General features: G+C 32.5%; 1 protein-coding gene across 1 annotated transcript; it reads left to right on the top strand.

Moving 5' to 3' along the window:
- Positions 1-6,088: 6,088 nt before the first annotated feature.
- On the top strand, positions 6,089-12,010 carry LOC139491182 (para-nitrobenzyl esterase-like). Its single transcript, XM_071278646.1, has 4 exons — positions 6,089-6,731; positions 7,234-7,552; positions 8,361-8,432; positions 10,065-12,010. Exons 1-4 carry the CDS (start codon positions 6,102-6,104, stop codon positions 10,661-10,663), a joined length of 1,620 nt encoding a protein of 539 aa, XP_071134747.1. The 5' UTR covers positions 6,089-6,101; the 3' UTR covers positions 10,664-12,010.
- The last annotated feature ends 1,614 nt before the right edge of the window (positions 12,011-13,624 follow it).

Here is a 13,624-nt window from a genome sequence, read left to right as displayed (position 1 = left end):
ATTGGAAAGCTTTTTAATAGAATATTAAGTCTAAGACTGGACAAATTTCTTCAGGAACATAATATTATACATGATAGTCAAATTGGATTCACAAGGAAAGCCAGAACTGCAGATCATATGTTTATTTTAAACTGTCTTATTAACAAATACTGTAATTCAAAAGAAGGTAGACTGTTTGCCTGTTTTGTTGATTTTCAGAAGGCTTTTGATACTGTTATACATACAGGGATCAAGATTAAACTACTAGATATTGGGGCTGGGTCTTATTTTTATAACATTATTAAAAGTATGTATGAAATAAGCAAATCATGTGTCAAAATTCAAAATCAAGTAAGTGATTTTTTCCCATTAGATATTGGAGTCAAACAAGGTGACAACCTCAGTCCGAATTTATTCAAGATATTCATAAATGATTTGCCCAGATATTTGTCAGATACTAGAGACCCAGTTAATGTCAATGACAAAGATCTACATTGTTTAATGTATGCTGATGATATTGTTTTATTATCTACATCAGCTGAAGGACTATACGAGAAAAGCTGGGAATGCTTGATAAATTTTGCAAAGATTGGTGTCTAAATGTGAATACTAATAAGACAAAGGTGCTGATTTTCAACAAGGCAGGCAGACATGTAAAACAGATATTCACATTTCAGAATATAAATCTGGAATGTGTTTCAAAATACAAATACCTAGGTTTATATTTAAGCTCATCTGGTTCATTCAGTTATGCTCAAAATGAACTATACAAAAAATCCCTGAAAGCTCATTTCAAATTAAGGAAAGATCTTTTATCACTTAATCCTGATGTAAAAACAAGTATTCATGTTTTTGACCACACTGTAAAACCTATTTTATTATATGGTAGCGAAATATGGGGGATGTTTAATTCTCTTTCCTCTAAATGTAAGAAGGAAGATATATCTTTTGAAAAATTATATTCAGGTTTACCCTGTGAGAAACTTCATATAAAATTTTGTAAATTTATACTTGGGGTACACAAGAAAACAACAAATGCTGCAGTGTTATCTGAACTTGGAAGATTTCCAATATATTTTAATATTATAAAAGGAATGTTATTGTACTGGTATAGATTAGAGAATTTAGGTAATAATTTTCCTCTATTAAAAGAGGCATATACACAATCAAAGACACTACATCACATGAATATAACATCATGGTATGGTTCAATAAATGTTGTTTTTAAAATACTTGGTATTGACTATACAAATGCCATAAATGCTCCATTTTGAGAATCCTTATACAAATTTAAGAAATATATACAAACCAAGCTATCAATATTGTTTATTAGCTGTTGGAAAAAACAAATAGATAAATTTTCAGACAGTAAACTGAAAACCTACCTTTTATATAAAACAAATTTTGGTTTTGAAAAATATCTAACATTGATCAAGAATTTTGAACTTAGAAGAAGTTTTACTAAATTACGTGTATCTTCTCATAGATTACAAATAGAATTAGGTAGATATCAGGGTATTCCCCGAATTAACAGAATATGTAATAAATGTTCTTCCAATACTGTCGAAGATGAGGCTCATTTTCTATTTGATTGTAACAAATTTGAGGATGATAGAAATTGTATGTTAGCTAGTATTGTACAATATAATTCTTATTTTAATCATATGAACAGTCAAAGCAAAATTATCTGGTTATTTAGTGTAGAAAATGTTGAGTTACTTAAAATAATATGTAATTTTATATACAAACATCTTCCTTAGTGAAGATTAGTTAAAGGAAATCTATGTGTGTATATACATTTGATTGGACATAGAAAATTATATTCATCTGAATATCACAAACATACTAGCCGATTAAAAAAAAAATAATTGTTAAGATATATTATTTATTCAAATGTTCTCTTATATCCTTGAGGCATCGTCCCCTGGTATCAACTGCATTCAAGTTACCTATGATGCTTCCTTGTTTGCTTTTGATACAGGTAGGAAAGAGACATTTACACACATTTTACATGCATATGGCCCATAAGGTATCGTCCCCTGGTGTCAGCTGCCTTTAGGAAACCATAATGCTTTCCTATTTGCTGCTGACACAGGATGAGTCATGGACATGTTTAATTTCTACTTTCTTTTTGGCTAATTATTATATATTTAATTGATCCAACTTTTTGTGTACTATACATATGTGGATATCTATTTTTCTTTTTTTTTTTTTGGGGCTGCTTGTTTGTTATCTATATCAACCACACTTGTAATAAAATGCATTAGTATTAAAAAAAAACAACATACTATAGATTCTTTATCTACGTATTCTTTAAGAACTTAAATAGTTCTCGTTTAACTTTTTTTTTTATCTCATTGTTTGTATTGTATTATGAAAAAATTATTGATGTTGTAATGTTTATGCCCTTTGGGGCCCATAATTGGAAATAAAAATATCTTATCTTATCTTATCTTATACATTTGTAGATGAAAATAAAACACGTTATGAATTTTGTGCTTCCAAAGCGCTTTTCTGGATTAAACTTTCTGCGTATATGCTCAAACCTAAGCAATCAAAAGCCAGGGATGTAAAAATACGTAGCCACGTGAGAATCTAGTATACAATATTAAGGGATATCAACAAAATTTACAGCATTGTTTATTGCGTTCAAAATTAATGAATATTTTTGCTAAAAGCATCTCCTAGTCCTCTCCTGACCAAAGGAGCACACTCCTACATATACGGAATCAACCATTTAACTTCAAGGGGGTATTGCTTTAAGTTTTTTGACGCTATCAGTCAAATTAATTATTTCAAAATTTTACACTTTAAGGAATTGGGAAAATCTGGATTCAGAATTTGATTTTGTCATCTGCTTCACCACAATTGCTTATGGCAAAACCCATACCCCCTTAAAGTTAAATGGTTGTTCCCTAATTCTGTTCATTTGATGATTTAATATCGCATGGACTGGTGCTTAGATTTGTTAACATACGGAGTTTAACCAGGCTATAAACAAACAGTCAATGTGAGGTTCGGTATGGACAGGGACATGACCACTCACTCTTCATAACTATGTATCGTTATTAATAATTAATAGATTAATGTTTATTTGATGTCCAGTGGCAAATATTCCATGCATTTTTTCAATAATAATTATAATAATAAAGCTTTACTGAAAGAGGTCAATATACATGTAGTTATCTTTAAAACTTATCTTCCCTGAGGTTCTCACTAAATACATCAAAATATAACAAACAAATTGAAGTATATCAAACAAAGAAGAACACAATATTCTAACAAACACACAAGAATAATGCAGATGTCCTTAAAGCACGGGAAGTGATTATCTTAAGTCTGTGATATAGACAACCTGCAAATTTTGGCAAACATCTATATAATCGAATTTGATGGGATAGTGAAATTATCATGATTATGTTGACACAGAAAATCCAGATTTATTCCGAACTACTATTATATTCTGAAGTATCTATTTTCGGTAGGTTTAGTATACCGATGAAGTTATTGTTATGCCATCATTTCTAAACTACCTGTTTGTGTCTGTGCAATTAAGGTAACACAAATAACATATGTTCGTGTTGTGCGTTTGCTTTTGTGAAATAAGTAGTTGTTGGCATTAAGATATATATAGTTTGTCAAATAAAACATACTAGGTGTAATATTGTATAATCTGATGTACAGTAGTTGTCGTTTGTTTATGTAGTTTATACGTGTTTCTCGTTTCTCGTTTTTATATAGATTAGACTGTTAGTTTTTCCGTTTGAATGGTTTTACATTACTAATTTTTGGGGCCCTTTATAGCTTGCTGTTCGGTGTGAGCCAAGGCTCAGTGTTGAAGGCCACACCTTGACCTATAATGGTTTACTTTTATAAATTGTTATTTGGATGGAGAGTTGTCTCATTGGCACTCATACCACATCTTCCTATATCTATGTAATATTGTATAGCCTATAATATATAAAAAAAAATATAAAATCTGGATTATCTCCCTTTGAACATTTCTCTTGTCGACTTAGTGGGGTGTTAAAAATCTCTAAACTGTTGACTTGTGAGGTGAAATCTCCCTATTTCCTTAAAATAAGCATGTCATAATAAAAGTCTTCCGTAGTTTGTACAGTGGGCTGAAATTACCTGATATTTTTGTTAGCAGTGGTTCATTCGGCAATCCTCGGTAGAATCCGCTACTCTCCTTCTATCGATGAGGGTACGGAATCGGCCGAGTTGAGACGAATGATTAGTGGTTTTGTATTCATTTGAAAATTGAAAATGTGTTATCTTATATCATTGATTCAATCAAAAACACAAGGCGAATAAGGTTCTACTACAAATCTCCCTCTCTAAAAGAAGGAAATATCACTACAACCTCATTGTTTTTTAAATTAAAAGTTGACACACTTGCATTATAGAGAAAATGGGCAAAAAATAAAAAGAATAGAGCAAAATGGCCTTAAACAATAATGAATCCAGAAATGAAGGTCATCTCCCTATTCAAACCTTCTTATTTGATCCTTACATGGTCAGAATATAACAACTGTATATCAAACATATTGAAGATATAAAGGTGATACTTCTTAGTGTGCAAAAAATCGTTATGTATAACCAATATAATACAAAATGTTTGTTCAGTTTGAAGATTTAAAAATGACTTAAGAAATGTATATAGGATTGGTGAAAAATTGTCTCATTGTTTACGATACCACATCTCCTTAATATATTTTTGAATTTACATTTATGTTGTGATCATTTTGTAAATACCTTCTTGCAACCAAAACCTCATCAAATATAGGATTGGAACTAGGTAGACTTCCGGTTGAAAATTTTATTACAACCCAATCTATTTTATACATATCAAGACTAAACATTGATAGTTTAAACCCATTATTGAAATAGGCCTTGAAACTTTCAAACTCCCTTGATTTACAAATTGTATATTCTTGGTATACATATGTTAAAAATGTCTAACCAGACAATAGCCTCCAAGAAAAAGCGGCCAATTGTATGAATATCACAGATGTTAGTAATTTAAAATCCGAAATTAAAAATGAAATAAATGACTATTATAAAGATTTTTATAACAGTAAAATAGAAAAAATTGACGAAAGTAGCAAAGTTTTTCTGTATATAAACTTAAAACCTTCACTTGAAGCAAATTCTTACTTAGTGTTCAATGATTTTTTTTAATCAGGAATATTTTTACTAAACTTTGTATAAGTGACCATGGTCTTTAAATTAAAATTCCTCGAGAACAATGCTGTGTTAAACCTGCAAAATCATCGAAGATGAATTTCATTTTATTCTCCATTGCAAGGTAAACGAAAATATCAGACAACCTTTTTATAATGATATACAATTAGATAATGAACATTTTATTCATTTACCTGATGATCAAAAATTATTTCATATATTAAAGCCCGCTTCCTATAGACATGTTATAACTATTGACTTCTTTATAAAAAGGTCATTGGAACGGAGGACAGAGGACACAGGTCTTATTGTATCAGGATATAAAATATTAGTTACATAGTGTGCTAGTGACCTAATACGGTATATATGGGGTCAGTAAATTCCATATGGGGTGAGAGCGAAGCTCGAATATGGGGTCAGTAAATTCCATATGGGGTGAGAGCGAAGCTCGAATCCCCATATGGAATTTACTGACCCCATATATACCGTATTACGTCACTAGCACACTATGTAACGAATTTATCTTACCGACTATCTTAACGTATGAAATTAAGAGTAGTGATTCTCAAAATGAGCAAGTCTTCAATACTGTTAGCACTAAGAAAATACTTCCATTGATCCTACAAATCAATTAACCAATCATATTCCTGGAAATGTATAGGAGGTAAGATAATGAATATTGTAATATTGTAATATTATAAATTTATCACTTATGTTTTTGTGTCTATTGGAATTAACTTTCGTATATTATTTTGCTTTTTATTTTGTTGTTTATTGTATGATTAAACTTGTTAATGACAATTAATAAAATTATATAATAAAATACAATAAAGGACAAAGGCACTTTAACATGTGGAGTGATTATAGATAATTGTGACACTATTTTCCTGATAACAGGTCAGTAATCTATATTTATAGATATGTTACAAATCATAATGGAAGTATTTAAAGTAATATATCTCATATATACTATAGCTGTTAGTAGCTGCGCCGTTTCTCATCAACCACCGGCCGTGGTATCAACAGATTGTGGTCCTGTTTTAGGAATAAATTCCCCAGCCTTTGTGTTCAAGGGAATACCATATGCTGTTCCTCCTTTACGTGATCTAAGATGGACTCCTCCACAGGCCCTGGGCAAAACTGGTGGGTCATGTTGGAAAGGAACATTCAATGCATCAACATTTGGAAACACGTGCATACAAAGAAATCCAGACAATTCAAGCGAAATAATAGGTAGTGAAGACTGTCTCTATCTTAATGTTTGGACGCCGACGCTTAACTCCAGCGCTAATCTACCAGTTATGGTGTGGATACATGGTGGAAGTTTGCAGTTATCAAATGGAAACTGGCCGACTTATAGCCCAACTGTGCAACTTGCTAACTCGACAAACGTCGTTTATGTCAGCATGAATTATCGTCTTCATGCCTTTGGTTTTATGGCTTTAGATATTTTGACAGCGCGATCGGCACATAAAACCTCTGGTAATTATGGATTCATGGATCAGCAACTTGCCCTTGAATGGGTTCAAAAGAACATTAAAAATTTCGGCGGAAACCCTGATTTGGTAAGTTAAAACACTTTAATCGGCGTAGAAGAATTTAAAAAAATCGACAAACATTAAGATGCGGTAAGTTGAAGGTTAAGCTTGATTATTATTGATTGTGTAATTTCCAATATCATAACCATATACCAGTGATGAGGAGGGAAGTTGGAGCCTTTTTTTTTCGGAAGGAAAACTAGTAAGTATGTAGTTATTGACCTCGTCCTACTTCACTCTAACATATACTTGTATTTGAAGGTCACCCACGAAACTGGGGGGATACTGGCCTTATTAGAGAGAAGGCATTTGAAATTAAGTTCAAAATATATATACTTAGTTATATAAAAAAGAGTCTCTACAAAACAGGTTTCTATTTGTGCATGTGATCTTAAGCTTTATTACAGGGTTAACTATTATTTTTATTGTTTTTACATATCAGTACAGGAAAATTAGTATCCTTTTTAAACTTCTTTTTATTCCTTAAATAATCATGAAATGATTTATTATCTCTTTGCTTTAATTTAAGGTTACCGTATTTGGCCAGAGTTCAGGAGGAACTAGTATTATCGGTCTTCTTGCATCACCATTATCAAAAGGCCTATTTCATCGCGCATGGATGATGAGTGCGTCACCTGTTTACAACAAAACCCTAGTAGAAGCTTCCAAAGATAACTTAGTGTTTCTGAACAACACTGGCTGTTCCGATATCAATTGTCTGGTCAATGTACCAGCAGATGACATTATTCATGCAATTCCATGGAACGTCTATCCCTATTGGGCTATGTCGGATCAAATGGACTTGCCAGTACGGAACTACTTTGATGGGGCTATTTGTATTGTTGATGGTGAGTTGAAATTTTATTGTATCTAGATACAAGAAGCTGTAGTATGAGTGCACACTCTCAATCCAAGTCACAATTTGTAAAAGTAAATTATAAAAGATCATAGTATGGCCTTCATCACGGAGCCCTGAATCATACCGAGCAGCAAGCTATAAAGGGTTTGAAAAATGGCTAATGTAAAACCATTAAAATAGAAAAACCAACGGTCTAATCCATATATAAAAAACGAGAAACGCGAAACACTTAAGAACCACATCAACAAACGACAACCACTGATCATCCGGTTCCTGGCTATATATCCCATATCTTATTATCTTTTATATTATTTATTTTAATAATATAGCCAAACTTTCATAGAACAGAATATAGATATTTGAATGATTCTTTTATTTTGTTGTTGGCTCAATGTCCAGTGGTGAAAATGTCATGCGTTTTCAGCGCCAGTAATTTGCAAAAATAGCTATCGAATAACTTGAATGTAGAAGGCATGCATTCGAAGAAGATTTTCGCCTATCAAAATAAAAGTGTATTAAATAGTCATTAAGGAAATAGATTCTTACTATGGTAATCCAGTGTTATTCTGTTCTCATTCTAATAAAAACCAACAAAACATTTACTAGTGAAAATACACAAACACGCACACACACACACACATTAACAGACGACAATTAACCATGGTCTTTCTTTAAATAGTATCACCATGCTTTTCAGTTCATGTTTGTAACCAACTGATTTAAGATGGTGTGATATATTGCGTTACATGAAATGCATTTTTTTTTGTTGCAAATAAAATCAGGTTATTTTATTCCAGGATACGTCGTACCCGAACCACCGTTTGATATGTGGAAGCAGGGAAAAGGGATAGACGTTCCCGTTATTGTTGGTACGTCACTTCATATGTTAGATTATTATCGTAAATTAAATATGATAAGACATTTTCGGCGGTTTAAGATCTGTATCATGCATATCTGAACTAAATTTTCCAATTGTGACCTTTAACCTATTTTGACATTTTAACCGAATTTCGCCGCTGATTCATTCAAAAAAGGGGAAGTTAACACTGTAGACACCCCGGTTTCGCTCCGATTTCGGTTTGAGTTATTCCATCAGTCATTTTACCTTGATGTATGTCTCTCTAATGACATTTTTTAGTGTATCCTTCTATGTTGATATGTTACAATACTATTTCAGTTTAGGGGGAAGGTTGGCGCTCTTAAAAGGTTTAGACCCGCTGAATTTTTCGGCACAAGTTATAATTCAGGAACCTGTTGTTCAGGGGTTGTCGTTTTTTTGTGTGCTTCATAAGTGTTTCTGGTTTCTCGATTTGTATATAGATAAGACTGTTTGGTTTTTTTTGATTGAATTGTTTTACACATCTCCAATGTTATAACAATAATTTGCAAATCAATCGACAAATAATAAATTAACAAGAGGAAATATGAACTCATTAAACAAGAGAAATATGCATTGGCAAAGTAAATAACTTGGTAAAGGAAACCCCAAAAAGTTTCCCCGTTTAAAAAATTAATAAGATGTGCACAATAGCATCTATAATACTAAAATTACGAGATCCAATTTGTTAGCCGTCATCACGTAAAAACGACGAATCACAGAATTCAACTTTATATATAACTAATATAGTACAAAGGTGTAGATTAAAAATTACACCACTCCAGGCCCTTTTGTTTTCCATGTAATTAATATTGCCAATAATTAAGAAGTTCCGGGTCGAGTCCGCTACCGATACCAATAGTATATTCACCTGTTATCTATTACCTTATCTGTACGTTCCGCATCTGACAGGCGCACCACCAAACGTTGTTTTCAGGATTAATATGCTATATACACGGGTCATAACCACAGGGTTGACACTACTAAATTGTCAAATTGTTACCTATTGTAGTATTTTAATTAGTAAGACTTTCTAAGATAACAATACGAATGCTAAAAATCTGGACTAAAAATAAGGCGTATAGGTACAGTTTTCAATTTGTTAGTGGGCATGACGTAAAACAGCGAAGCAAAGAATTCAACTGTATTTATAACTTATATAGGACAATGCTGTTGATTAAAAAATACTCCATTCCAGGACCTTTTGTTTTCCAAATAATTAATATTATTGTTTCAGTTCGACGGGTTCAAACAGAAAGACTTGAAAGCAGAGAAAAACTGTGTATCTTATAATCGGCATGACTTTATCAGATGACAATACTAATACTAAAATAAGGCTTGCGCATAGTTATATACTATAATTCAGTCACGTACCCGTGATATCACGGGTGTGTTCTAGTTATATATATAGTTACGATTGTGAAAATGACATTAACAATTTTTACTGCCAATGATGCTCATTTTGACAATTATGCGGATACCAAATGAGTTCTACGTAAATGTCACTAGTTGTATAAACTTTCCAAACATTTTACCTTATTTCGACAGTATTTTATTAATCCGATCGCGAAAGGAATAGACAACACCAGTTTATATAAATGTTTCATGCATTAATGTTTTAAAGGTACTACCAGTCAAGAGGTAGACTTTGAGCCATCACATTTAGATTTAAACAGCTGGACATGGGATACCTATCACAAATATGTTCACAAGTATCTCGACACATTTCCCGGAAATTTGTCAGCAAAAGCTTTAGAATTGTATCCAGATGGTGTAGAAAGTGGAGCTTACCAATACACAACAATGACGTCAGATTTAAGAGTCACATGTCCGAATAATATCATGTCAGATATACTCAGCAAATACTTCAAATCTCCAGTTTATCGATACGTTTTAACTTTTTGGCCATACCAGCCAGTCAACATAGTTGGTATTCCATTCCAGGCTCATTACGCATGTCATATGTGGGACGCCATTGCATTTTTCGGGTCCATAAGCGGCTATTATAAACCTACAAAAGGGGATCAAATATTTGAAAAATCGATTCAGAAGGAAATGGTTCATTTTGCCACTACAGGAAAACCATATACACAAAGCTGGAAGACTTATCCAACAAGCATTGGTCTTCTGACTACAAATGTGACAGCGGTGTCGTCTTATCATGCTGAAATGTGTCATTTTTGGAATGAGAACAATTTTTTCAACTACGCCTGGATAAATTAATAAATTTAAACATGCTAAATGAATTACAAAAAATGTATTCACTTTCCATGTTTAAACTAAACTGAAAAACTTATAAGACCAGTTTTTTAATAATATTAATTTTTAGTTATGAAAAATAAGTAGATACGAAAAGCAATAAAAAACATACTTAAAGAAAAAAAAAGTAATACTATGGCAACAATAATACAATTCAGAAATAAAATGCTGTTTCTCACGGGTGCGTGGTGATTTTGTCCCATGAATTCGATAATTCAGTTATTTTCAAAACAATAAATAGTGAACAAAAACTTATTTTAAGCACTACAGAATGGTTAATAATGAATCAACAATGAGCTCAATAGAAACCGGAGTGACCCCTAATACCATACGAATTTCCAACTGTTATGATTTAAAACTTATTTTTGATCACCTGGTTATAGGTACAAATCAATAAGAATGTTTTGTAGAAGAAGCAAGTGTTAAAACGACAAAAACATCACGTATTGAAACGTAAATAACAAAATACCGTAATCTGAGGAAAATTCAAAATGGAAAGTCCGTAATTAAATGCCAAAATCAAAAGCTCAAATCATCAAACGAATGGGCAACAACTGTCATATACCTGACTTGAATTTTCTTATTTTTAGAAAAAGGTGGATTTATCTAGGTGTTATAGCTAGCTAAATGACGGCGTGTCTCTGAAAATTGTCGTGTTCCCTGTTGTATCATGCATCGCTCAATTAACACAACAAAACTGGGTTACCTGCTATTACTGCAGCTCATTGCAAGAAAATTGTTGGCAACCAATTACATATAATTTTTTTTCATCTGTATACATACTTTCTTCAAATGGCAATTTTAAGTGACAAATGGATTTTCGCCCCAGTTACGTACATTCCGTCCATTTATAGATCTTAAATTTATATATGAAAAAATGATTACTAGTAATTGTTTCTCTGGAAGTATAACTGCTGTACTGATCCTTTTCTTGATATTAAAATTCCGTTCAATGTGTAATAAATGCTAATTAAACTGAAAAGAATCCAAAATACCGCCATGTAGTGTATACCTTGCATTATATGTCATCAGAGTAAATGTTAAGTCTTACAAGAATACCAAGAAATGCAAATATGGCAACAGAAACCTTTAACACATGCCAAACTACATAAAGAGTTTACAAGAGGGTCTTTCAAACGAATAGGTGCCAGTCAATATGTCGAGCTATCAGAGTATAGGAAGGAAATTGCACAAGTTTTACCAAGACAAATTAAAGATCTAGATGTGCCATGAACACGAAATTACATATAAAGAGTTACAAATTACATATATCGAATTCCATGGTTCCTGTCTTTAAACAGGCACATTATATTAAACAATAAAATTGAGAATGGAAATGGGGAATGTGTCAAAGAGACAACAACCCGATCAAATAAAAAACAACAGCAGAAGGTCACAAACAGGTCTTCAATGTAGCGAGAAATTCCCGCACCCGGAGGCGTCCTTCAGCTGGCCCCTAAACAAATATATATTATATATTTATGTATTACTAGTATATATTTGTTTAGGGGCCAGCTGAAGGACGCCTCCGGGTGCGGGAATTTCTCGCTACATTGAAGACCTGTTGGTGACCCTCTGCTGTTGTTTTTTATTTGGGCGGGTTGTTGTCTCTTTGACACATTCCCCATTTCCATTCTCAATTTCATTAGTCCAGTGATAATGAACGCCATACTAATTTCCAAATTGTACACAAGAAACTAAAATTAAAATAATACAAGACTAACAAAGGCCAGAGGCTCCTGACTTAGGACAGGCGCAAAAATGCGGCGGGGTTAAACATGTTTGTGAGATCTCAACCCTCCCCCTATACCTCTAACCAATGTAGAAAAGTAAACGCATAACAATACGCACATTAAAATTCAGTTCAAGAGAAATCCGAGTCTGATGTCAGAAGATGTAACCAAAGAAAATAAAACAAATGACAATAATACATAAATAACAACAGACTACTAGCAGTTAACTGACATGCCAGCTCCAGACTTCAATTAAACTGACTAAAAGATTATGATTTCATCATATGAACATCAGGCACAATCCGTCCCGTTAGGGGTTTAGTATCATACCATCATAACATATATGAGAAGAACATAACCCGTGTCATGCCAACAACTGTTTTTAGAATAAATGTGTTTAGTTCCGATGTAAAGACCTTATCAGTGACTCAATATTAACGCCAAAATATGCAATCTTTAATGACTTGACAACAGTATCGTAATTATATCCCTTCTTAATAAGTCTATTCAAAGGTTTTGTAAGTTTCTGAGGTGAATACTGACACCTTTGTGCTTTATAAAGAATATTTCCATAAAAAATTGGATGTGAAATACCTGAACGTATTAGAAGTCTGCATGTTGAGCTATATTTATGAATGATGTCTTTATACCGATGATAAAATTTAGTAAATGTTTTCACTAATTTTTCAGTAATACATAAATTTCTCTCGTTAAAATCTAAAACATTATTACATACACGAGCGAATCGTACAAGTTGAGATATATAAACACCGTAAGATGGTGACAAGGGAACGTCACCATCTAAAAACGGATAATTAACTATAGGAAATGAAAAATCATCCCTTTTATCATAAATTTTAGTATTCAGCTTTCCATTAGTGATATAGATATCAAGATCGAGAAAAGGGCAGTGGTCATTGTTAGTATTAGCTTTATTTAAAGTAAGTTCAACAGGATAAATTTCATTAATATACATACTATAGTCGTCATTATTGAGAGCCAAAATATCATCCAAATATCTAAAAGTATTATTAAATTTGTTTATCAGATGTTGTTTCGATGGGTCTTTGCTTATTTTTGTCATAAATTGTAACTCATAACAATACAAAAACAGGTCCGCAATAAGTGGTGCACAGTTAGTCCCCATTGGAATTCCGATAATCTGACGATATACGGAATCCCCAAAGCGAAC

This window comes from Mytilus edulis, chromosome 10 (genome assembly GCF_963676685.1).
Source record: "Mytilus edulis chromosome 10, xbMytEdul2.2, whole genome shotgun sequence".
NCBI lineage: Eukaryota > Metazoa > Mollusca > Bivalvia > Mytilida > Mytilidae > Mytilus > Mytilus edulis.
The sequence above is the reverse complement of the archived record's forward strand: the minus strand, read 5'-3'. Positions and strand labels throughout refer to the sequence as shown.

What these genes read in the sequence shown, in the direction of transcription:
- LOC139491182 (XM_071278646.1), top strand. Translation starts at nt 6,102, where the DNA reads ATGGAAGTATTTAAAGTAATATATCTCATATATACTATAGCTGTTAGT. An exon ending in TCGGCGGAAACCCTGATTTG is followed by an intron (nt 6,732 to 7,233) that starts GTAAGTTAAAAC and finishes CTTTAATTTAAG; the next exon opens with GTTACCGTATTTGGCCAGAG. An exon ending in GGCTATTTGTATTGTTGATG is followed by an intron (nt 7,553 to 8,360) that starts GTGAGTTGAAAT and finishes ATTTTATTCCAG; the next exon opens with GATACGTCGTACCCGAACCA.